Below are 24,797 nucleotides of genomic sequence, written 5' to 3'. Positions count from 1 at the left end.
GAAAAGTTTCCCAGACAGTCTAGGACTGTTTAATTTTTATCACAGAAGATTCACGCTATAGCACTGAACTTTGGCAATATGGATGAATCAAGCCAAAGTTTTTTTTTTTTTTTTACACAATACAGACATCCACATCACCCCCCCCCCCCCACCCCATGTGTGAGGAACTCAGCACTACATTTTCACCCTTTTCCACAGCAGAACATTCCAACTGTTTGAGGCCTTCGGAGTGATTGAATGTAGACCAGCATGGTTAGACAGTTGCTGTATAAATGGGTATTCGTAGCAAACTTTATTACAAAATAATTGTTACCTCGACTTTACATTTTTACAAACACAATACTTAAAATAATTAGATGAGAGATTTGACAAATGCACTTTGTAAACATCTCTTAAATACTACAGGAGCTTTATGACCTCAACTACACCTGCCCTATATTGTGATCCTCCTCTAAATAAGTGGAACGTTACCTGCAGGGATGGCTGACACTGACCAGTGCACGTACACATGACCACTGTTTAAATGGCCATAGAGTTGACTGTCAGAGCAGCACTTTGGAACTCTTCTGGTCATGTGCAGACCACAGCCCTGATTGAGTATGGGCTCAGGCAGTCTTTGGAGTACTAATCTTAATGCTCTGGCCCCAATAGGAGAGAGTACGTGGAGTTCTCTCACTTGATGTCCTCTTCCCCGACCTCCATGTAGCACAGACACAGTTGCTCTTTCCCCAACAGGATCAGGGAGTCTCCACTGCAGTGCCAATTCACTGACTGCACCTGGAAACCACCTAGGAAGGAGGGACAAACAAGGGGCGTTAAGGACCTCCACCTACTGCTCACATATGCCAAGCTGAAGTGTCCCTACCAGTGTACTGTTCCTCCATACCTCTTCGAGTACCCACAGTTTTAGCAGAGTATTTGATTTTGTTTGGGGAACACTGTTCTATTTCTATGGCATTTGCGGTGACCTGATGAATAACCATTTGGAATGTAAATATTGTTAATCATTAAAAGTACACAGCATTTGACTGTGCTTGACTACTCCTTTCACGTTTTTATTATAACCCGTGATGTTTGACTTCACATGCGATGAGGTTTGTGGTGATGGCCGGGTCACAGCTAAGTACCTTCAGCGGGGACCTGGACAGAGACGCAGCCTGCAGGGGACCAGAGGTAGAGCTTGGCGTTGCCGGTGCAGAGGGCCAGACGGGGCCGACGGGGGTCCCACTGGAAGCAGCGCACGGCCGACGTCTGCTCCAGAACCGCCAGGAGCCCCAGCCTCTGCATGTCCCATACCCACACCACGCAGGCCATGTTGTCTGCAGGGGTAGACACACACGCCCTCGTCAGCACCATCATTGCCCTACAGCCACCATACAATTAAATGGGACTAGTAATTCTGTGACAGCCACCAAATGCTATACAAACAATTCAGAAAATTGACAACATCTAACCCTGGTTGGTAAAGGGTCATTTTGTGAGTGTGGGTCTGCAGGGTTTACACCTTTGGCTAGTAGAGCAACATTCCAGTGTGAATCTGTCCCTTACCATTCTTCGTGGCCAGGTAGCGGTTGTCTGAGCTGAAAGCCATGGAGGAGACCCCGACTTTAGGGTTGGCACGGTCCAGGTCAGGTTTGACCACACGTACCTGGACTGGCAATGGGCAGATCTCATCTACAACAGAGGGATGCGCCGCAAAAGCAGGATCAATAAGTCAGTCAGACAATTTTGACAGTGATATAGCCTCTGTGATAAAACTTTATTTTCCACTGTGCTAATAAAAATGATGCTGAATATGGGTTATTGAGTCAGTTATACCATCAATTTCATCTATTCAAAATTGCAGATTTTCTTAAGCTATAATACTTTTCATAATGTTGGGGTTTAATGAAAGTGTTATAGCTAAGAATATTGCATATTTAATGAAATATACTCTCCTGTTGGCTAATATCCACTGCCAGGTGTGGCGTGATGAGTTGTGCTTACATTTGCTCTGTGTGTTGAAGAGGGTGCTGCCCATGGTGATGTGTTGCTGGATGGACAGGTCCGCACTCCCCACCACTGGCTTCCTCTCCACCTCCTTGTAGACCACCTGACAACACAAGCTCCAGTCAGTAACCTGGCATGGTCAACACTTCCTCATCTACACCCAAGCATTAAAGTGCCCAGTTAGGTAAATAATGGTCCTTTCGCAGCACTTGCTCACAATTAAAAGCATTGTGTTTCAAGCAATTACATATAAAGCAGTAGAGGGAGACATGAAATGGTGTGTGAGTATTGTAGCAGAGGGGACAGTGATACAGTCCCAAAATCGTTTGCATGGCAGCAAGTAATAACTTCCAAAATACAACGGGACAGCCGATTGCTGAAGCACGTAGTGTGTAAAAATCATCTGTCCTCAGTTGCAACACTCACTACCGAGTTCCAAACTGCCTTTGGAAGCAACATCAGCAGAAGAACTGTTAGTCAGAGGTTTCCATGGCTGAGCAGCCACACACAAGCCTAAGATCACCATGTGCAATGCAAAGCATTGGCAGGAGTGGTGTAAAGCGCGCCACCATTGGACTCCGGAGCAGTTCAAAATGCGTTCTCTGGAGTGATGAATCACGCTTCACCATCTGGCAGTCAGACGGACGAATCTGGGTTTGGTGGATGCCAGGGGAACGCTGCCTGCCCGAATGCAAAGTGCCAACTGTAAAGTTTGGTGGAGGAATAATGGTCTGGGGCTGTTTTTCATGGTTCGGGCTAGACCCCTTAATTCCAGTAAAGGGAAATCTTAACGCTACAGCATACAATAACATTCTAGGCGATTCTGTGCTTCCATCTTTGTGGCAACAGTTTGGGGAAGGCCCTTTCCTGTTTCAGCATGACAATGCCCCCTTACACAAAGCAAGGTCCATACAGAAATGGTTTGTCGAGATCGGTTTGGAAGAACTTGACTGGCCTGCAGAGAGAGAGAGCCCTGACTTCAACCCCATAAAACACCTTGGGGATGAATTGGAGCGCCGACTGCGAGCCAGGCCTCATCGCCCAACATCAGTGCCGGACCTCACTAATGCTCATGGCCGAATGGAAGGAAGTCCCCGCAGCAATGTTCCAACATCTAGTGGAAAGCCTTCTCAGAAGAGGGGAGGCTGTTATAGCAGCAAAGGGGAGACAAACTCCATATTAATGCCCATGATTTTGGATGAGATGTTCAAAGAGCAGGTGTCCACATACGTTTGGTCATATAGTGAATAGTGCAGTCGGAAAGTATTCAAACCCCTTCCCTACATTTTTATCATTTTTTTACATTTTAGTCATTTAGCAGACGCTCTTATCCAGAGCGACTTACAAATTGTGTTACAGCCTTATTCTAAAATGGATTAAATAAAAATCCTTGATCTACACACAATATCCCATAATGACAAAGCGAAAACCGATTTTTAGAAAATGTTGTAAAAATCTGAAATACCTTTACATAAGTGTTCAGACCCTTTGCTATGAGAGTCGAAATTGAGCCCAGGTGCATCCTGTTTACATTGATCATCCTTGATGTTTCTACAACTTGATTGGAGTCCACTTGTGGTAAATTCAATTGATTGGACATGATTTGAAAAGGCACACACCTGTCTACATAAGGTCCCACAGTTGACAGTGCATGTCAGAGCAAAAACTAAGCCATGAGGTCAAAGGAAGTGTCTGTAAAGCTCCGAGACAGGATTGTGTCAAGGCACCAAAAAATGTCTGCAGCAATGAAGGTCCCCAAGAACACAGTGGCCTCCATTCTTAAATAGAAGAAGTTTGGAACCATCAAGACTCTTCCTAGAGCTGGCTGCCCGGCCAAACTGAGTAATCGGGGGAGAAGGTCATTGGTCAGGGAGGTGACCAAGAACCCGATGGTCACTCTGTGCTCCAGAGTTCCTCTGTGGAGATGGTTGTCCTTAAGAAAAGGTTCTCCCAGCTCTGCAGCACTCCACAAATCAGACCTTTATGTTAGTTGCCTGACGGAAGCCACTGCTCTGTAAAAGGCACATAACAGCCCGCTTGGAGTTTGTCAAATGGCACCTAAAGGTCTCTGACCATGAGAAACAAGATTCTCTAGTCTGATGAAACTAAGATTTAGCTCTGGCCTGAATGCCAAGCGTCACATCTGGAGGAAACCTGGCACCATCCCTACGGTGAAGCATGGTGGTGGCAGGATCATGCTGTGGGGATGTTTTTCAGCAGCAGGGACTGGGAGACTAGTCAGGATCGAGGGAAAAATGAACGGAGCAAAGTACAGAGAGATCCTTGATGAAAACCTGCTCCAGAGCGCTCAGGACCTCAGGCTGGGGGCGAAGGTTCACCTTCGAACAGGACAACGACCCTAAGCACACAGCTAAGACAACGCTTTGGGACAAGTCCCTGAATGTCCTTGAGTGGCCCAGCCAGAGCCCGGACTTGAACATCTTTGGAGAGACCTGAAAATAGCTGTGCAGCGACCCTCCCCATCCAACCTGACAGAGCTTGAGAGGATCTGCAGATAAGAATGGAAGAAACTCCCCAAATACAGGTATGCCAAGCATGTAGTGTCATACCCAAGACGACGCGAAGCTGTAATTGCTGCCAAAGGTGCTTCAACAAAGTACTGAGTAAAGGATCGGAATTCATATGCCAATGTGATAGTTTTTGCAAATTAATTTTTAAAGACTTCTAAAAACCTGTTTTTGCTTTGACATTATGGGGTATTGCGTGTAGATTGATTAAATGTATTTTAGAATAAGGCTGTAACGTAACAAAATATAGAAAAAGTCAAGGGGTATACTTTGAATGAACACTTTGAATGCACTGTATATACACACTGAGTGTAACAAAACATTAAGGACACCTCTTTCCATGACAGACTGACCAGGTAAATTTAGGTGAAAGCCACAATCCCTTATTGATGTCACTCACTTGTTAAATCCACTTCAGTGTAGGTGAATTTTTAAGTGCCTTTGAACGGGGTATGGTAGGTGAAAGGCGCCATGGTTTGTCAAGAACTGCAACACTGCTGGGTTTTTCATGTTCAACAGTTTCCCAACGCGGAGTAACCTGACACAGCCCTTCAGCCGTGGTATATTGGCCATATATCACAAACCCCCGAGGTGCCTTATTGCTATAATAAACTGGTTACCAACGTAATTAGAGCAGTAAAAATAAACGTTTTGTCATACCCGTGGTATACGGTCTGATATACCACAGCTTTAAGCCAAATCAGCATTCAGGGCTCAAATCCCCCAGTTTATAAATCTATTTAACTGCAACTAGTCTTGCTTGCGAGCGGTTCAATCAACAAACATATTAGTAGAGATTAAGAACAAGAATGGAGGAAGGACAGGGAGGGGGAATAGAGGGTTAAGAACAATTGACGAAGAGTAGTAGAGTGTTAGGGTATACTAGTGAAAGTTGTATGGACCCCTTAACCCCTACCCCTCAGCATGTTAGGTCGTCACATAACTGACATTTACTCATTGGAAAGAGTACTTACAGCTTTAGTATTGTTGATGGTGGCTGGGTGGTCAAACTCAGTCACTTTCTTCCAGGTGATGTGGTTTAGGATCCGGACCTGATCAAAACCATCAGGTAAGGCCACAGTCATACACCAACTCCATGTCCCTATAGTCTAAAATAGCTTCAATTCATTCTATTCTTTTCTACATGACTATGGGATGATACTCCAGACAAAATGCATTCTCCATTGAAAGTGCTTTCATTACAGGACTACACCTAATCTGTGTCTGGGAAACCAGCCCCAAATGTTTGGAATGGGACTTGACCAATAATCACTTCTCTGTTCAGGCCTACGCACGATAGTAGATAAGAGTTTCTTTTCAGGAACCACATCATTATAATCTGCATCCTCATTAAATTTGCCAGCTATTATAGATTTAGTCTTAAAATATATTTTAGTCATGTCATAGTTTGAGTTATCAGTCACATAGTCAGTGCATTTTATCCAATACACAACTACAACTTTCTGCTTCCATTGTGTGCAGATAGGCCTAGTTGGACAAGGCTACTATCCCCTCATACCTTAGCTGTCAACATTGCTATTGTGGCAGAATTTAGCCAATACAAGGAATAATTAACCATATTGCTATAAAGCCTTGGCTACAGGTTCAACAATTCACAGCTCTGATTTTCTCCCCATCATAACGGTCGGAGGGGGGTAAATAAGTGATTTCCTTGAAAAGGGGAGAAGACGAGCTTTCCAACACTGTCAGAAGTATTATGTCGGAAAAAAGCAACTCGCATTAGCGGAACCGCAAGAATGGCAACATAGATGAATTACAGCACACATAACGTGATAAGAGCTAAATTGGCATATGTGAAAGCAAAGATTATCAAATACATTGTTTCTTATTGAGGCAAGATAAAATGGAAGTGTCCTGGCTGTGCATCAGTTCAAAAGAGAAAAGAGTGAAGTGACTGAGACGCCAGGCTCTGAAAGACGTTATCGGCCAATGAGAGGATTGCATTAAATATTCTGTTATGGCATGCATGCTTATGATTGGGCAAAATAGATGAAAAGGAGCTTCATGTCAAATTGAATGACCATTAGGCTCATGTGAAATTCTCATCTAGTTACATTTTCAGCAAGTAAATTGAAGTCATTTGTAATGTTTTTTTCCCCAAGGGATTTCTCGTTATCGTCACTTGTTTTCATCAGGAAAAATAGTTAATTGACGAAATTAAATTATTGTTGAAGAAATTAACACAGATCTGCACAGGTTGCACAGAATGCGTGTATCTGGAAGCCACCGTAAGCCTATAAGGAAGAGAAGGAGACAGAGCGCAGACCTTTTCATCATAGCTGCCGATGGCCAGGAACTGGCTGCTGGGACTCCAGGCCAGAGACTTGATGCCCAGTGACCACTCATACGCACTGAAGGTGGACAGCAGCCGGCCGTCCAGCGAGTACAGCAGCACCTTGTACTGGGGAGAGAGCACACAGACACACTCTCGGGGTTCCCACTCTCAACATATTGTCAACTAGCTAGCTACTTAGCTGGCTAGCTACTTAGCTGTCTTTGCTGTCTTTGTATCAAAGATAATTGTGTAGCTTAGAGTAATTATCGAGGTTAGCTAGCCAGCTATTTTCGTCCGCCGCGCCGCGCCACCGTTCTCCTACTTAGTCAACAACTGCTAGCTAGCTAGCCAACTTCTACCGACTAGCAGCACTGTAGAAACGAATACATTACAACGGAACGATTTGATTACTGAATTGTTAGCTAGCTACATAGTTGTCTTTGCTGTCTTTGTATCTAAGATAATTGTGTAGTTTAGAGTAATTATCGAGGTTAGCTAGCCAGGTTAGCTAGTGTTAGCTAGCTACATAGTTGCCTTTGTATCATGATAAGGTGTAGCACTGAAACTATCGAGGTTACCTAGCCAGCTACACTTTCAAACAAAGTCAACAACGCAGCCACTGCTAGCTAGCCTACTTTACCAGCCAGCAGTACTGTATCATTTTAGTCATTTTAGTCAATAAGTTGTCTTTGTCATAGTTTGATAATTGTGTAGTTTAGAGTAATTATCGAGGTTAGCTGGCCAGCTATTTTCGTCCCCCGCGACGCCATTTCCAAACCTAGCCAACTATTACCGACGAGCAGCATTGTAGAAACTAAATACATTACAAAGGAACGTCTTGATTAGTGTTATGTTACAAAGGCAACTATGTAGCTAGCTAACATAACACTAATCAAGTCGCTCTGGATAAGAGCGTCTGCTAAATGACTTAAATGTTAAATGTAAATGTAAACTAATTTTCCAATGGCTTACCTCCAAACAGCTGTCCCATACAGCCAGAACACAGCCGTTAGGAGACCACTCCACCCCCGCCAAGTCCTGGGTCTCTGTTTCAAAGTGCTTTGAAAGGTAGACAGGGAGGTCAAACAAGAGGATCCAGACAATCAGCAGAAAATAGACAGGGACAAACTGTGCATCTGTACAGGCGCATCTGTTGTTTGGGTCCCACTTTACAACGTGTCAAAATGTACAAAACATTAGGAACATGAGCTCTTTCCATGACAGACTGACCAGGTGAAAGCTATGAACCCTTATTGATGTCTCTTGTTAAATTCACTTCAAAAAATCAGTATAGATGAAGGGGAGAAGAAAGTTTTAAAGAAGGATTTGTAAACCTTGATACGGATTGTGTGTGTGTGCCATTCGGAGGGTGAATGGGCAAGAAAATATTTAAGTGAACGGGGTATGGTAATAGGTACCAGGCGCAACAGTTTGTGTCAAGAACTGCAACGCTGCTGGGTTTTTCACACTCAACAGTTTCCTGTGTGTATCAAGAATGGTCCACCACCCAAAGGACATCCAGCAAACTTTACACAACTGTGCAAAGCATTGGAGTCAACATGGGCCAGCATCCCTGTGGAACGCTTGACACCTTGTCGAGTCAATGCCCTGATGGATTAAAGGGGTTCCTAATGTTTTGTACCCTCAGTGTACACATGCATGTAAACTCAGCAAAAAAAGAAATGTCCTCTCACTGTCAACTGCATTTATTTTCAGCAAACTCAACATGTGTAAATATTTGTATGAACATAACATTCAACTACTGAGACAAACTGAACAAGTTCCACAGACATGTGACTAACAGAAATGGAATAATGTGTCCCTGAAAAAAGGCGGGGGGGGGGGGGGGGAGTCAAAATCAAAAGTAACAGTCAGTATCTGGTGTGGCCACCAGCTGCATTAAGTACTGCAGTGCATCTCCTCCTCATGGACTGCACCAGATATGCTAGTTCTTGCTGTGAGATGTTACCCCACTTTTCCACCAAGGCACCTGCAAGTTCCCGGACATTTCTGTGGGGGGGGGGGGGGGGGGGAATGGCCCTAGCCCTCACCCTCCAATCTAACAAGTCCCAGACGTGCTCTATGGGATTGAGATCCGGGCTCTTCGCTGGCCATGGCAGAACACTGACATTCCTGTATTGCAGGAAATCAGCCATACTGCTCGTTCTGTGCATGGTGGCATTGTCATGCTGGAGGGTCATGTCAGGATGAGCCTGCAGGAAGGGTACCACATGAGGGAGAAGGATGTCTTCCCTGTAACACACAGCGTTGAGATTCCCTGCAATGACAACAAGCTCAGTCCGATGATGCTGTGACACACCGCCCCAGACCATGACGGACCCTCCACATCGATCCCGTTCCAGAGTACAGACCTCGGTGTAACTCTCATTCCTTCGACGATAAACGCAAATCCAACCATCACCCCGGGTGAGACGAAACCGCAACTCGTCAGTGAAGAGCACTTTTTGCCAGTCCTCTCTGGTCCAGCGATGGTGGGTTTGTGCCCATAGGCGACGTTGTTGCCGGTGATGTCTGGTGAGGACCTGCCTTACAACAGGCCTACAAGCGCTCAGTCCAGCCTCTCTCAGCCTATTGCAGACAGTCTGAGCACTGATGGAGGGATTGTGCGTTCCTGGTGTAACTCGGGCAGTTGTTGTTGCCATCCTGTACCTGTCCCGCAGGTGTGCTGTTCGGATGTACCAATCCTGTGCAGGTGTTGTTACACGGTCTGCCACTGCGAGTACGATCAGATGTCCGTCCTGTCTCCCTGTAGCGCTGTCTTAGGCGTCTCACAGTACGGACATTGCAATTTATTACCCTGGCCACATCTGCAGTCCTCATGCCTCCTTGCAGCATGCCTAAGGCACGTTCACACAGATGAGCAGGGACCCTGGGGATCTTTCTTTTGGTGTTTTTCAGAGTCTGTAGAAAGGCCTCTTTAGTGTCCTAGGTTTTCATAACTGTGACCTTAATTGCCTACCGTTTGTAAGCTGTTAGTGTCTTAATGAACATGCACCTGTGGAACGGTCGTTAATTGTTTGTGGTTCATTGAACAAGCATGGGAAACGGTGTTTAAACCTTTTACAATGCAGATCTGTGAAGTTATTTGGATTTTTACAAATTATCTTTGAAAGACAGGGTCCTGAAAAAGGGACGTTTCTTTTTTTGCTGAGTTTATCAAACTAAAATGTAAATCCAAAAGTAGATTTTTTTGGACACTCCCGTGGTGGGAGCTCTGAGGGGCGCTCACCCTCAGTAGGTGCCAGTCGTCACACACAAACACGCTAACGTAGTCTCGGCAGTCGCGGCGCTCCGCTAGGGCCATGTAGCAGCCGTCCCTGCTGAAGTCTATCCCTGGAACCACAGACCAGGAATAAACAATGCACAGGAAACGCTATTTAACATAGTCAACATCTTGCCCCACACAAGCACACCTGACTCAACTACTAATCATCTAGTCCTTGTACAAAGACAATGTTGGGATAGAGAACAATTTGCAGATGCAAAAGTGATATGCTTTAGACCTACATTATAGGTTCATCTAGGTGACACGTGTCCAAAATAATTTGTGGTCATTTAGTCGTCATGTTAACCTATAGTGTTGGTGTGGTGTACAGCACAGTCTATTGAGTGTAACTATCAAGAGGCCCTCAGCGGCAAGTGGTTGACATTTCTGGATTATTTATACGGTGGCTCCAACGGTGCTTGGGTCACGTGGTGGTGGTGTGTGAACCTTTGGGTAGTGGTTGGAGCCCAAGACAATAACTCCACTGGCTGCTGACAAACAGGTTATGGCGAGCATGCACCATTTACTGAAGAGGGCTCCAGCTGTCAGCAGATGGCCCATAGGCCCTAAGGTCAAAGGACCGGGAGGTACGCGATTCACCAGCCCATGTGTCAGCCAGTCAGTCTGGCCCTGTCCCCAAGTCCTCGCTGAAAAACACACACACACACACACACACACACACACACACGTACTTACCCTTCTGACATGCCTTGGGGTACTTGATGTAAGATACGGCTTTGGTGCACAAGGACCAGACGGTAACTCTCAGCTGTCAAAAAAAAGAAACAAAAAATATAAATCATCTCCCAGCGAAAGGATATCTAGCACAGGGGAAAAGCCTACAAAGACTCATCCGTCCAAAAACAGACATCTTCGATCGGGGATCAATTATTTTGAATGTCTACGCCCGTTTAATATTGCAAACCGCGCCGCCGTTTGCGCCACATGCCCTCTCTTCATTGGCAACATGTCCTCTTCCTCTGTAAGAGGAGCTGGATGGAGGCTTTAATGTGGTAAGTGTGGAGCTCTGAGAGCAGGGCGTCAACAACAGCCACCTATTAGTAAGAGCTCAGTCAACTCTTCGACTAATGAGACCGCTGAGAGCGCCTTGCTATCCCCGCCACTCCGTCAGTTTAGGTTTTATACTAAAACGCAGCAGTCACCCCGTTCGGCTTCAACACAGCCCCTGGGGGACTCCATGTCGATCTGTAGAAGAGATCCACGAGGGTCTTCGTGATGGATAAGACTAAGAAGAGTGGTTGTGCTGAATGCTTAAAGCAGTCACAAGGGAAAGTTCGAAATCTAAACGCTACAATAATGAAATCTGTAGCCTATCCATTAATAACAGCAGTTAAATACAAGAACGACCCTTATCGGTTACCAGCAGGACTGGACAATAGATACAAGGCCAGTCTGTCTACTACCACCCCCAGAAGTGACAAAGTCAAGGGTCGTCCATTCAAGTGTGAACTGTAATCAAGACCCTCAGCCTCTGTGCGGCCTTGGTAGGCGGCGGCTTATAATGGTGTGCACGTCAGAACTCACACCGACACACTCCCAAAATTCCAATGAAAACTTAATTCAGGGTTCTCCCTTTGCCTGCACTTACCTTCCTGTAAGAGAAGTGCAAACATCAGAAAACTACACAACTGTATGAAGAAAGAGGAACTTTAAATAGATGTAGTTTCCTAGCATGGCATCCTGCAGGCTTTCCCTGATTTTCTAACTAGGGCTCACTTTTTCGCTCAGGGAAGGAAGGCATTCAGGCAGGAGTCTGTCTGACCTACTGGCTGTTGCTTCCCTGGGTAAGGGTCTAACTGTCCAGGACACGCTCATGAGGTACCAAGACATCCAGCTGTGGCCTGTCATTACACCCACACTCTTCCCCCCGTCCACAGATCCATGGAAACCACCGTCAACACAGCTCAACACAGTTCTTCTTGGACAACTTGTACCCCACCACATTGACATGGGGGGGACTGGGTTGGGAGGTTGTCTGGGGGGGTTAGAGCCCCCAAGCCATGGTGTATTTTTAAACTGGGAAGAGGGAGGGAGCGGCACATATGTAAAATAGGTGAGAAATGCTTCTCTGTGTTGCCTGGCATGCCAGTCTGGGGCACTGAAGCTGGTAAACTACACCTTGGAAGCAAACTGGGAGCAGTAGACTGGCGTTTCAGTCTCTAGGACAGAGACGAGATGTTCCAAGAACAAATAAAACCGCTTCTGTTTAGCCATCAGAATAAAGGGACACAAATAATGCTTTGTATTGGCCTTCACAGCATGATCATCAGCTTTAGGCTTCTTTACTATTACGTGTGTTACAGTGCGTTCAGAAAGTATTCAGACCCCTTGACTTTTTCCACATTTTGTTATGTTACAGCCTTATTCTAAAATGGATTAAATAATTTCCCCCCCTCCCACAATCTACACACAATACCCCGTAATGACTAAGCAAAAACAGGTATAGAAAATGTTGCACATTTAATAAAAAAATAAAAAAAAACTGAAATATCACATTTACATAAGAATTCAGACCCTTTACTCAGTACTTTGTTGTAGCACCTTTGGCTGCTATTACTGCCTCGAGTCTTCTTGGGTATGACGCTACAAGCTTGGCACAACTGCATTTGGAGAGTTTCTCCCATTCTTCTCTGCAGATCCTCTCAAGCTCTGTCAGGTTGGATGGGGAGCGTCGATGCACAGCTATTTTCAGGTCTCTCCAGAGATGTTCGAACAGCTGGGCCACTCAAGGACATTCAAAGACTTGTCCCGAAGCCACTTCTGCGTTGTCTTGGCTGTGTGCTTAGGGTCGTTGTCCTGTTGGAAGGTGAACCGTCGCCCCAGTCTGAAGTCCTGAGCGCTCTGCAGCAGGATCTCTGTACTTTGCACTGTTCATCTTTCCCTCAACCCTGACTAGTCTCCCAGTCCCTGCAGCTGAAAAACATCACCACAGCATGATGCTGCCACCAACATGCTTCACCATAGGGACGGTACCAGGTTTCCTCCAGACCTGACACTTGGCATTCAGGCCAAAGAGTTCAGTCTTGGTTTCATCAGACCAGAGAATCTTGTTTCTCAAACTTCTTCAATTTAAAAGTGATGGAGGCCAGTGTTCTTGGGGACCTTCAATGCTGCAGAAATGTTCTGGTACATTTCCCCAGATCTGTGCCTTGACACAACCCTGTCTCGGAGCTCTACGGACAATTCCTTCGACCTCATGGCTTGGTTTTTGCTCTGACATCTACTGTCAACTGTGTGTCCTTATATAGACAGGTGTGCGCCTTTCCAAATCATGTCCAATCAATTGAATTTACCACAGGTGGACTCCAATCAAGTGGTAGAAACACCTCAAGGATGATCAATGGAAACAGGATGCACCTTAGCTCAATTTCGAGTCTCATAGCAAAGGGCCTGAATACTTTTTTCTCTCTTTTTAATAAATTAGCAAAAATGTCTAAACCGGTTTTCGCTTTGTCATTATGGGGTAGTGTGTAGATTGATGACGTAATTTTTTTAAATTTAATCCATTTTAGAATAAGGTTGTAACGTAACAGCGTGGAAAAAGGGGTCTAAATACTTACCGAATGCACTGTATATGCAGGGAGGCCATGTGTCAACGAGAAGACAGCACATTTTACAGAGTTGTAGCAGAGGTGCCTGCTAGGGTGTTGTGGTGACTGGCGGGGTGGATAGAGGGACTAAACCGTGGCTTACAGCTCACAACAGTACTGGTTCACTTCCCGTTGGGAGGAATTAATTTGACTGTTTCGTTTTTCCTGTTTAAAGCTCTCCCACAGCCTTGTTCTAAACTTAACCTCACAGGAGTTATGCCTCAAGCCCTCAACTTAACCCTAGAAAGAACAGTCCCACTGGGACAAGAAAGGCTACACTTGAAAAACAGGACCAACTACACCGCAGAATCCCTGACAGCAAATCACAAATCCATCAGCTCCTCCTGTGGCAGCACTTTTTATATGCGAGAGAGAATTAGTGATGCTGCGACTCCTGCGAGGAATCTTTGCATAGGCCTATCTGTCAGCAATGGATAAGTTCATATGCATTCCCCATTAGAGACGGTATCTCAACCCGATATAGACCTATTTCTCCTGTTACAGCCTTATAATTCCCCCGTGGATCGGAGTGCAGTGTAGCCAGGCGTCAGTCTGGATGACTGATTGTCGATTGTCAGAGTAGAGCTGTGGAAGCTACTTGGGTTCACAGTTTCTCTGACAGCCAACATGCTATGCGTTAGCGGGGATCCAGCGCCGCCGGCCAGGCACGCAGCTAACCTGATCCCAACAATGCAAAAACCATTAGAGGTATATAATGTTCGACGCCGGCCTTGAGTGGATGTCTTCCACACCGGTTTTATAGCTTGCTCAGCTGGTTTGTTGGATTAGTAGGGAATATGTGCAGCATAGTGCCAGTGGAGAGAATCAGGAGTGTGAATTCAAACATGTATGGCTTTTTGATTCGAACATACAATGAGGGTAAAAGTCATTTGACAAACACCAATTTGAATGACATCGGCCCCATCCATGAAGCTAGGCCTAATTACCAATGTTAAGTTGCTTCTGATGAGTGAGTGGGTAGCCTATCGTATGACAGACAGCCAAGAGACTCCAAGATGTCCTGCTAACTTGTAATAACATGGAGAATGCAATAGACTAATCAACTTTCCAATTGTCTTTTATGTACAGTAGCGAGAGGCCGTAAGCTAAATCACATAATGCATGCAAGATGTGGTGTAAGACAATTTTAGCGTCAAAAAAGCTGCTCGTTAACCATTTGAAATCATTTGTACATGGAGAAAAAGCGCAAAGCAGTGCAGACTGTGATGAGGGCTGCAGGTCAGGTCAGATCCGGAGGCTGGCTCACGCCGCGGCCTGCTGCTCCGGCGACTCTCCCACGCAAAATGGCATATCTACAGAGATGAATGTAAATCCAAACCCTCGTCTAGCACTATCAGCTGTTAACTGACAAAATGCACCCAGGTATCAAAACAGTCAGTGGGGAGAAAAGAAAACACACACACACACACACACACAGTGGGTTCAACACACAGCAGCTGTCCCCTAACAAGTTAATATAGCATCTTGTTCATGAGCTCCCGGCTGAAACTGAGCCCTGATACGAACACCAGTCTGGCACAGCCATAATGAAATCTTTGTGGAGGGGTGAAGGTGAGGTCAGCAGCACTGGGCAACGTGGGCGTCATCACCCCTAGACTTTTGGTAAACGGGCTTGGCACCCCAAATGGGAAAACAGGGCATCTTGCATGAGTTCTGAGCCATACAAGGCAACAAACGGGGGGGGCTACTTGAACTTATCCAATAAGAAATGCACATTTTCTGTTGCAAAATGTTTTACATCTTCCCAACATCCACAACTGACAATTGTTCCCTTCTCAGAATTTCATGGAAAGAGCAGAAAGACCCAGGAGCAGACAGACCTAAGGAGACTCCATTCTATTCCTGTATTTGTTGAAGAAGCAGACAGACAAAACAGAAATGTCAGACACTTGCACTCCCTGCTCCCTCTCAAACCTCCAGACACAGTTGTGCCTGGGCCCCGGCACCTGTCAGTGAGTCTTGGAGTCGGGTTCGGGCGTCAGGCGAGCCCCGCCGTGGCACGGTGCCCAAGTCGTAACCCAAACAGGCGGGCGAGGACGAGTGCAGCCCACTCCCCCGTCTGATACCTAGGGACAAAAATGCTCCCAACAAGCCAGACAACTGCACTTTCACCTAGTCGTTGCAGACGTGCAAAGCAAGCTGCGATGTCGTCACACTGACACTGGTTTGGTTCCAGCAAGCATGTTCATTCAAAGTCTAAACTAATCAGAAAGACACTATAAATGTACTTTGCCATTTCTTATTAAGCAAAACTCACCACATTAAAAATGTGGCGGAATATCACAGCCTATCGGATGTGTGACAAGACACATTGGATGGATTGTCATCTTCCAAGAATATAACACAAATATCTACAGCCCAATTCCGTTTCTCCCCCTGTACACTTCCCCCATGGATTTCAAAGGGAGGGAGTAGTGTAAGGAACATGGTGAAAACCCACTTAAGCACAGGCTTACACCAATCCAGTGCTTTTTAAATGCTTCAAAGGGAGTGAACGAGTGCACACTTCGGGGAGGAGAAACGGAATAGGACTCAGAAGGAACTTAATTCGTGTGTCGAGGATATGACAGAATACTAGCTGGAGTAACTGTGAAATCGGGCATACATTTGTCAGGTGGGGCAGGGTCTGGTGTCTGCTGGCTATTTTCAGGTCTCCTCCTTCATTATGGGCAGCAACAGTCGACACCAGACAGAAACACATAAACACACTCCTAGTGACTTCACACTTACATGGAACTCTGTGGTGTTGAGAATGTGACGTCCGTCTGGGCTCCAGCGAGAGGAGACTAGTCCTATTGAGCCCTCGTCAATCTTACAGTACCAGTCGGGCTGCTCTAGAGACCACACCTGAGAGGAGAGAGATTGTGAGAGAAGGACAACTGCCTTTCCCTGAGCTCAACCTGTACTCAAACCTTTGACCACACCAAATCTGATCCAGAGACGCCATGAAAGACTGGAGATGGTTACCTCTGCAAAAGTAAGCTGTTCTTTTTGCACAGTGCATTTGATCTTAACACTGTCTCAAACGAGGGGTAATTTTCCTTTCATTTCAAAATGGTCAGTAATTATCTACTTAAATTCCACTTTATCGGTGCAAGTTGTTGATTTATATTTGTAAACTTGGTTCCCAGTTTAATTTCCCACATTCTGTATATTTAAGCATCCATCAACAGGCTGTGAACAAGCTAAATCAGCACACACACAAAAACTACACCAACTGTCATTATTGGACAAATGAGATAAAAACAAAATGCACTGGTCTAATAGAGCAGCACATACCTGCACTAGTCCCCTCTTGTACATGGCACAGAGGATGAAGAGCGAGTCAGAGGACCACTCCATGTGGACTATCTGGTCCAGGCAAGTGTAAAGGTGCAAGATCTGTAGGGTGTTCACGTCTCGCACCACCAGCCTGTACTGCACACACGTGGCCTGGGGGGGAGCAGATGAAGAGAGACCGGCAGTGAGACAGTCAGGCAGAAAAAGGTTGTGTTCCAGCACATCTACCTGTGTACTTATTGGACTTGTTAACTCCTCGGTTGTAAGACCATGAATGTCCATCTGCCATGCCTGTTGTCGATGTTTAAAAGTGCATATTTTGAGTGCATAAGGTATGCATCATATTTGCACCTAAAACATTCATATGACTAGGGTACATGTCATGCAGTGGCAGATTTAAATGCTACCAAATAAAGCGCAATTCATTCATAATACTGTGAATATATAGTTTCACAGACACATTGTTGCATTTTTTTCTGGTTTGTGCAAAATCGTTAAAAATGATATAAAACCAGTCTGCACACCACCACGGTGAATTGGTTTAGTGTTGACTCTTGGTTGACAGTGTTGGGGGATGGGTAATGTGTTGATGCTCGGGTGCCAAATCAACACAAATTTGTTTCTATTTGTCTTTGTTACTTTTTGATATTTATGAGTCTTATTTTCGTATATATTTATATAGTTTTAAATGTTATGATTATTTATTTGTGTTGTTCCAAATGTCTGAATAAAAATTTGTTAGTGCAGAATGGTGCTTTTGGGGGATTCAGATCCCTTCCCTTTTTCCACTTTCTATACATAATACCCCATAATGACAAAGTGAAAAGATGTTTAGACATTTTTGAAAATGTATTAAATAAAACAGAATACCTTATTTACATATGTATTTAGACCCTTTGCTCGAAATTGAGCTCAGGTGCATCCTGTTTCCATTGATCATCCTTGAGATATTTCTACAAGTTGAGACAGGACTGTGTCGAGGCACAGATCTGGGGAAGGGTACCAAAAAATGTCTGCCGCATTGAAAGTCCCCAAGAACACATTCTTAAATGGAAGCAGTTTGGAACCACCAAGACTCTTCCTCGAGCTGGTGGCCCGGCCAAACTGAGCAAGCCGGGGAGAAGGGCCTTGGTCAGGGAGGTGACAAAGAACCCGATGGTCACTCTGACAGAGCTCCAGAGTTCCTCTGTGGAGATGGGAAAGCCTTCCAGAAGGACAACCATCTCTGCAGCACTCCACCAATCAGGCCTTTATGGTAGAGTGGCCAGACAGAAGCCACTCCTCACTAAAAGGCACAACAGCTCGCTTGGAGCTTGCCAAAAGGCACCTAAAGGACGCTCAGACCATGAGAAACAAGATTCTCTGGTCTGATGAAACCAAGATTGAACTCTTTGGCCTGAATGCCAAGCATCACGTCTACAGGAGACCCGGCACCATCCCTACAGTGAAGCATGCTGGTGGCAGCATCATGCTGTGAGGATGTTTTCCAGTGGCAGGGACTGGGAGACTAGTCAGGATCGAGGAACAGAGCAAAGTACAGAGAGCTTCTTTATGAAAAGCGCTCTGGAGCAGGTTAGGAGCTCAAACTGGGGGCGAAGGTTCACCTTCCAACAGGACAACGACCCTAAGCACACAGCCAAGACAACGCAGGAGTGACTTCGGGACATGTCTCTGAATGTCCTTGAGTGGCCCAGCCAGAGTTCGGACTTGAACATCTCTGGAGAAACCTGAAAATAGATGTGCAGGGACATTCCGCATCCAACCTGACAGAGCTTGAGAGGATCTGCAGAGAAGAATGGGAGAAACTCCCCAAATACAGGTGTGCCAAGCTTGTAGCGTCATACCAAGAAGACTCGAGGCTGTAATCACTTCAACAAAGTATGGAGTAAAGGGTCTGAATACTTACAGTACCTGTCAAAAGTTTGAATGGGTTCGTGTGTCCAAGGGTTATTCTTACCATTTTCTACATTGTAGAATAATAGTGAAGACATGGAAACTATGAAATAACACATAAGGAGTAACCAAAAAAGGGTTAAACAAAATACAAATATATTTCATATTTGAGATTCTTCAAAGTAGCCACCCTTTACCTGACAGCTTTGCCCCATCTTGGCATTCTCTCAACCAGCTTCATGAGATAGTCACCTGGAATGCATTTCAATTTACAGGTGTGCCTTGTTAGAGATTTCCTTCCTTCGTAATGCGTTTGGGCCAATCAGTTGTGTTGTGACAAGGCACGGGTGGTATACAAAAGATAGCCCTATTTGGTAAACGACCAAGTCCATATTATAGAAAGAACAGCTCAAAAAAGCAAAGAGAAATGACAGTCCATCATTACTTTAAGACATGAAGGTCAGTCAATCTGGAAAATTGCAAGAACTTTGAAAGTTTCTTCGAGTGCAGTCGCAAAAACCATCAAGCGCTATGATGAAACTGGCTCTCATGAGGACCGCCACAGGAAAGTAAGACCCAGAGTTACCTCTGATGCAGAGGATAAGTTCATTAACGTTACCAGCCTCAGAAATTGAAACCCAAATAAATGCTTCACAGACACATCAACTGTTCAGAGGAGACTGCATGAATAAGGCCTCCATGGTCAAATTGCTGCAAAGAAACCACTACTAATAGGACACCAATAAGAACAAGAGACTTGCTTGGGCCAGGAAATACGAGCAATGGACATTAGACCGGTGGAAATCTGTCCTTTGGTCTGATGAGTCCATATTTGAGATTGGTTCCAACCACCATGACTTTGAGACGCAGAGTAGGTGAACTAATGATCTCCGCATGTGTGGTTCCCACCGTGAACCATGGAGGAGGTGGTGTAATGGTGTGTGGGTGCTTTGCTGGTGACACTGTCGGATTTATTTAGAATTCAAGGCACACCACAGCATTCTGCAGCGATACGCCATCCCATCTGGTTTGCGCTTAGTGGGACTATCATTTGTTTTTCACCAGGACAATGACCCAACACACCTCCAGGCTGTGTAAGGTATATTTGATGACCTGGCCTCCAATCACCTCCACCCAATTGAGATGGTTTGGGATGAGTTGGACCACAGAGTGAAGGAAAAGCAGCCAACAAGTGCTCAGCATATGTGGGAACTCCTTCAAGACTGTTAGAAAAGCATTCCAGGTGAAGCTGGTTGAGAGAATGCCAAGAGTGTGCAAAGCTGTCATCAAGGCAAAGGGTGGCTACTTTTTTGGTTACTACATGATTCCATATGTGTTATTTCATAGTTTTGATGTCTTCACTATTATTCTACAATGTAGAAAATTGTAAAAATAAAAACCCTTGAATGAGTAGGTGTGTCCACACTGGTACTGTATGTAAATGTCATATTTCCGTTTTTATTTAATACATTTGCAAAAAATGTCTAAAAACCTGTTTTTGCTTTGTTATTATGGGTTATTGTGTGTAGATTGATGAAGGAAAAAAAGGATTTAATCCATTTTAGAATAAGGTTGTATCATAACGTGGAAAAAGTCAAGGCGTCGGAATACTTTCAGAAGGCACTTTATAGGCATGTTGCTACAGTGCTTCAGAAAGTATTCACACCCCTTGGTTTTTTTTTTTTACACATTTTGTTATGTTACAAAGTGGGATTAAAATCGATTTGTCTTTTGTCAACGATCCACAAACAATACTCTAATGTCAAAGTTGGGAACAAATTCTACCTTTTTTTTATTAATTAAAATGGTAATATATTGATTAAATAAGCATTCAACCCTTAGTCAATAAATGTTGCAATCACCTTTGGCAGCGATTACAGCTGCAAGTGTGTTAGGTAATTCTAAGAGCTGTGCATACCTGGATTGTACAATATTCTTTAAAAAAAATCTTCAAGCTCTGTCAAGTTCATCGTTGATCATTGCTAGATACCCATTTTCAAGTTGCGCCATAGATTCTCAATCCGATTTAAGTCAAAACTGTAACTAGGCCAATCAGGAACATTCAATGTCATCTTGGAAAGCATCTCCAGTGTATATTTGGCCTTGTGTTTTAGGTTATTGTCCTGCTGAAAGGTGAATTTGTCTCCCAGTATCTGTTGGAAAGCAGAATGAACCAGGTTTTCCTCTAGGATTTTGCCTGTGCTTAGCTCTATTAAGTTTATTTTTATCCTAAAAACTCCCTAGTCCTTGCCGATGACAAGCATACCCATAACATGATGCAGCCACCACTATGCTTGAAAATATGAAGAGTGGTGTCAGGACAAAATGTTAATTTCTTTGCAGTTTTACTTTAGTGTCTTATTGCAGACATGATGCATAAAGAGCACATATTAAAATTAACAAAAAGACAGAGGCCCCTGCCCCGCCTCCGTCACTCTGGAAACTTCTCTCAAATCTAAGGATCCGAATCACATGGGTCATTAACCATGTTTCCATCCACAGTTTTTATGGAAGTCATATGGTATAACAAAAAAAATCTGTGATCGAAACAGGAAGTTTCGTTACAATTGTATAAATGCAGACAGATCATTTGTTTGTTCAACATGGTGGGATCTTTTTGTGTCTGTAAAATGTATTATATGAGAAAGAGCAGTGGCCAAGACCTGAGTAGGCACATTCGCTATTTAACGCAACAGTTATTTTTATCACAATCAGTAGAGTTGAAAATGCGATGATAACGCACTGAACTTTTGATTTTTATTCGCTACATGAAAATTTACGCGAAAAACTACATTGTGTGCACTACGTCATCACACACTGATTTTTATCCACAACTAGTCCCTTTGGTGGAAACACCACTCGTGGGAAAATGTGCATATTTTCTTTACGCGCATTTTAGAATATTTGCATGAAATCTGTAGAAAATTGGATGGAAACCTAGCTATGTATACACATTCACGTTTCTTTCTTTACTCACCCTCTTCTGAACTCTCAACCAATTTGATCGAAATGATGTAGCCCATGTCTCTGCCTCATTCCTGAACTGCTGTGATTTGAACTATCGATCCAAAAATATAGCCTATATGAAGGGCCAGCTACAACCTTCTGTCTGTTGAAACGGATATTGCTGTAGCACAAGCAAGACAGTCTACACATTGCATTAGGGCAAAACAATTATTGTTTTGCGTGATGTAATCTTTACAATTATGCTGCCATATAGCCAGTCTGCCTCCTGTTCAGACAATGTTTCCAATGATGAAAAAAATGACATCAAATCGCTATTGAATGAGTGTCTTGTGTTTTGCTTGTTTGATATGCTGTGTAAGCTACATATGGCTTGCCTAAATAGCTGCATTTAACTCCTGAAAAAATAACATGATATTGCTAGACCTCTTTATGTCATGCTTATGTTTGCAACAGCTTACTGTTACAATTAACTACGTTTGATCAAACTGTTTTGTGTACAAGCGGCAGCAGAATCACTGAGTGACTGAGCAATGAGCAGCAGCTGAAAGGAGGTAGGCTAGTGGATCCTGCATGCCCAGAAATCTCTGTATATTTTGCGACAGCAAGTCACTCCATAATAAAAAAATATTTACAAAAAATAAAAACTTGTTTTCCTATCTCTAGAGGTTAAATAAAAAAAGGACTATGGTAAGTGCCAAATCAAGTAACCGGGTTGACGATTTCATCTTAAAATCAGCCATAAATCCCCTTGGATTTGGGGAATTGGAAGCTTATAGGGTGCAACAGGGACAATTGAATGCAAACATAATTTTAAAAAATGAAATTGATAAAACATTTAGAGCCCATCTATAGGTAAGAGTTTTCCACAGCACACCAGCAAATGGCCAAAAAGATTAAAACCAGTTATCTGACAATTAGATGTTATAAAAAAATTACTTAAAAAGGAATAGTTTCACCATATTAAAATTAAACTTCAGTTCACGTAACAGGGTTGGCCTTAAAATGAGGGGCTAATAACTCTGGATTTACAATGATGGTGAAAACTTGCCGACATTTTGGGGTTAAGTATATTCAAATCTTCCTAGAAGTCACAGAGGGTGCAAAGGGACATGTCAAAATGTAGAATTCTGGCACTTTAGCAATTCTTTATTCATACCATAAATCAGATTTATTGAATTGTCCATGTGGTCTACATTAAAAGGGAGCTTCATTTAATATAACAAACTTTTAAACTATATATTGGTGCACAATTTCTACGTAAAATATTAAAGGGATGCAAAAGGAACTCATTTCATGGAACCCAGTAGCCTTCAATTAATAAATCATTATTGGCAGCAGGAAGTGATCTGGCAACCAAACACACATGTCCAGTGTGGCACCTTCTTGCTCCAACCTGTATACAGTATGTATCTGTTTTCGGTAGAATTTTGTGTACAATCTTAATCATTACATTATCTACATAGTCACTTTAACCATATCTACATGTACATACTACCTCAATCAGCCCGACTAACCAGTGTCTGTATGTAGCCTCGCTACTTTTATAGTCTCGCTACTGTATATAGCCTCTTTTTACTGTTGTTTTATTTCTTTACTTACCTATTGTTCACCTAATACCTTTTTTGCACTATTGGTTAGAGCCTGTAAGTAAGCATTTCACTGTAAGGTCTACACCTGTTGTATTCGGTGCACATGACAAATAAACTTGGATTTGATTACTAAGTGTATATTGAAACAAATTATTGCTTACCAAATATTTTCCATCTGGTGAAACTCTGCACAGTTGGTTAGACTGTTTGAAGACTTCAGAGAAGTTCATCTCTGAATTTAACAAAATGACTGGTCACTGTGGAAAGGGGACATGAACATGTGAATAGTCAACAGTATACAACCCAAAAAAGCTGGCTACTCGCGTTGTTCACCAAGTCTTGAGTATGTTGGTCAATAATAACCACAAGGTGGCGACTGAGACCATGGATGCATTTCAAGCCAAAAACCATATGCCTTCTTCGGAAGTTAAGGCTAACTGTACAGTACTTCTGTAGCTAACGTTTGCTAAAAATAAAGAAACATTTGCATCTAACTAGTAGTAGTGCGTGAACAAACAAGTTGGTAACGCGACTTTTAACATGCACATTGCATTGGTAGCACAGAAGAGAGTTACGGCTCTATATGGCAAGCGAGTAGGTTTGACAGATTAGCTAGCTAAAGTAGCTAAGTAGCTACACCTGTTTGATGCCCATTGAAATGGCTAGCTATCGTCAATGTATCATTTGTTATTCATACCAGTCGCGTAAACAAACCAGTAAATGTGAATCAGTGACGAACGTCAGCTAACGTGTTTTTTGCATTCTAAGCAAGCTGGCTCAAGTTAACAGTACTGTTATCGTCAAGCTTACGTTAGCTAACCTAGCTAGCTAGCTAGATACCGTAGTTCACTAATTCGTTCCACACATTAAACGGTATGTTTTATGTTTAGCGTGATGTTTATCGTCCAAGGTTGAGCGACTCACCAGTATCCAGGGTTTGTTGAAAACTTTCCTCGTTCACATGCTATCAAACAAGTGCATGACAACAATAACTGTCTGATACTTGCTTCGGTGCGATTGATTTACCTCACCTCTGGTACCGGTTGGGCAGAGGTTGCACAAGAGTCTAGTCAAATAGCAAACTACTCTGTCACCCGACGTGGTGTGCGCGCAAAATCAAACGCACAAGAGTGCCATCCAATCAGCATGAAGACAATTTTTCATTATGCCGGGAAATGTAGTTCAGCAGAGATTACATGGAGGGGATTCGATTATCTGGCCCGGGTTATCCCGGTGTGAGGAGTGTTTATATGGTGAAAAGTGAGTGCATTCGTTTTGGAACCAGTCGCCGCGTTCAAAACAACTGAGAACTCGGACATTTCAGACTTCAGTGCATTC

General features: G+C 43.9%; 2 protein-coding genes across 2 annotated transcripts in view; one reads left to right on the top strand and one right to left on the bottom strand.

The window, feature by feature from the left end:
- Positions 1-261: 261 nt before the first annotated feature.
- Positions 262-24,538, bottom strand: wrap73 (WD repeat containing, antisense to TP73). The gene is made up of 13 exons (XM_014146168.3): positions 24,384-24,538; positions 23,621-23,716; positions 17,011-17,163; positions 16,462-16,578; positions 10,796-10,868; positions 10,064-10,167; positions 7,786-7,872; positions 6,805-6,939; positions 5,492-5,569; positions 1,987-2,092; positions 1,549-1,674; positions 1,128-1,319; positions 262-788 (listed from the first exon to the last, which is right to left on the bottom strand). Exons 2-13 carry the CDS (start codon positions 23,687-23,689, stop codon positions 673-675), a joined length of 1,356 nt encoding a protein of 451 aa, XP_014001643.1. The 5' UTR covers positions 23,690-23,716; positions 24,384-24,538; the 3' UTR covers positions 262-672.
- Positions 16,572-24,797, top strand: part of tp73 (tumor protein p73) — a 47,775-nt gene continuing 39,549 nt past the window's right edge. The window contains exon 1 of the mRNA XM_014146164.3: positions 16,572-16,708. Within this exon, the coding sequence (XP_014001639.1) occupies positions 16,677-16,708 (32 nt within the window). The 5' untranslated portion in view covers positions 16,572-16,676. The remainder of the gene's footprint in view (positions 16,709-24,797) is intronic.

Source organism: Salmo salar, chromosome 15 (genome assembly GCF_965601325.2).
Source record: "Salmo salar chromosome 15, fSalSal1, whole genome shotgun sequence".
Classification (NCBI taxonomy): Eukaryota; Metazoa; Chordata; class Actinopteri; order Salmoniformes; family Salmonidae; genus Salmo; species Salmo salar.
Note: the sequence above shows the minus strand (reverse complement) of the source record. Positions and strands in the feature narration are given on the sequence as shown.

Coding starts and splice junctions, on each gene's coding strand:
- wrap73 (XM_014146168.3), bottom strand. CDS start 23,689: ATGAACTTCTCTGAAGTCTTCAAACAGTCTAACCAACTGTGCAGAGTT. Junction 10,168..10,795: donor CCCCAAGGCATGTCAGAAGG/GTAAGTACGTGT, acceptor CTGTGGTTCCAG/GGATAGACTTCAGCAGGGAC. Junction 6,940..7,785: donor TATGGGACAGCTGTTTGGAG/GTAAGCCATTGG, acceptor CTCTCTCCCCAG/TACAAGGTGCTGCTGTACTC.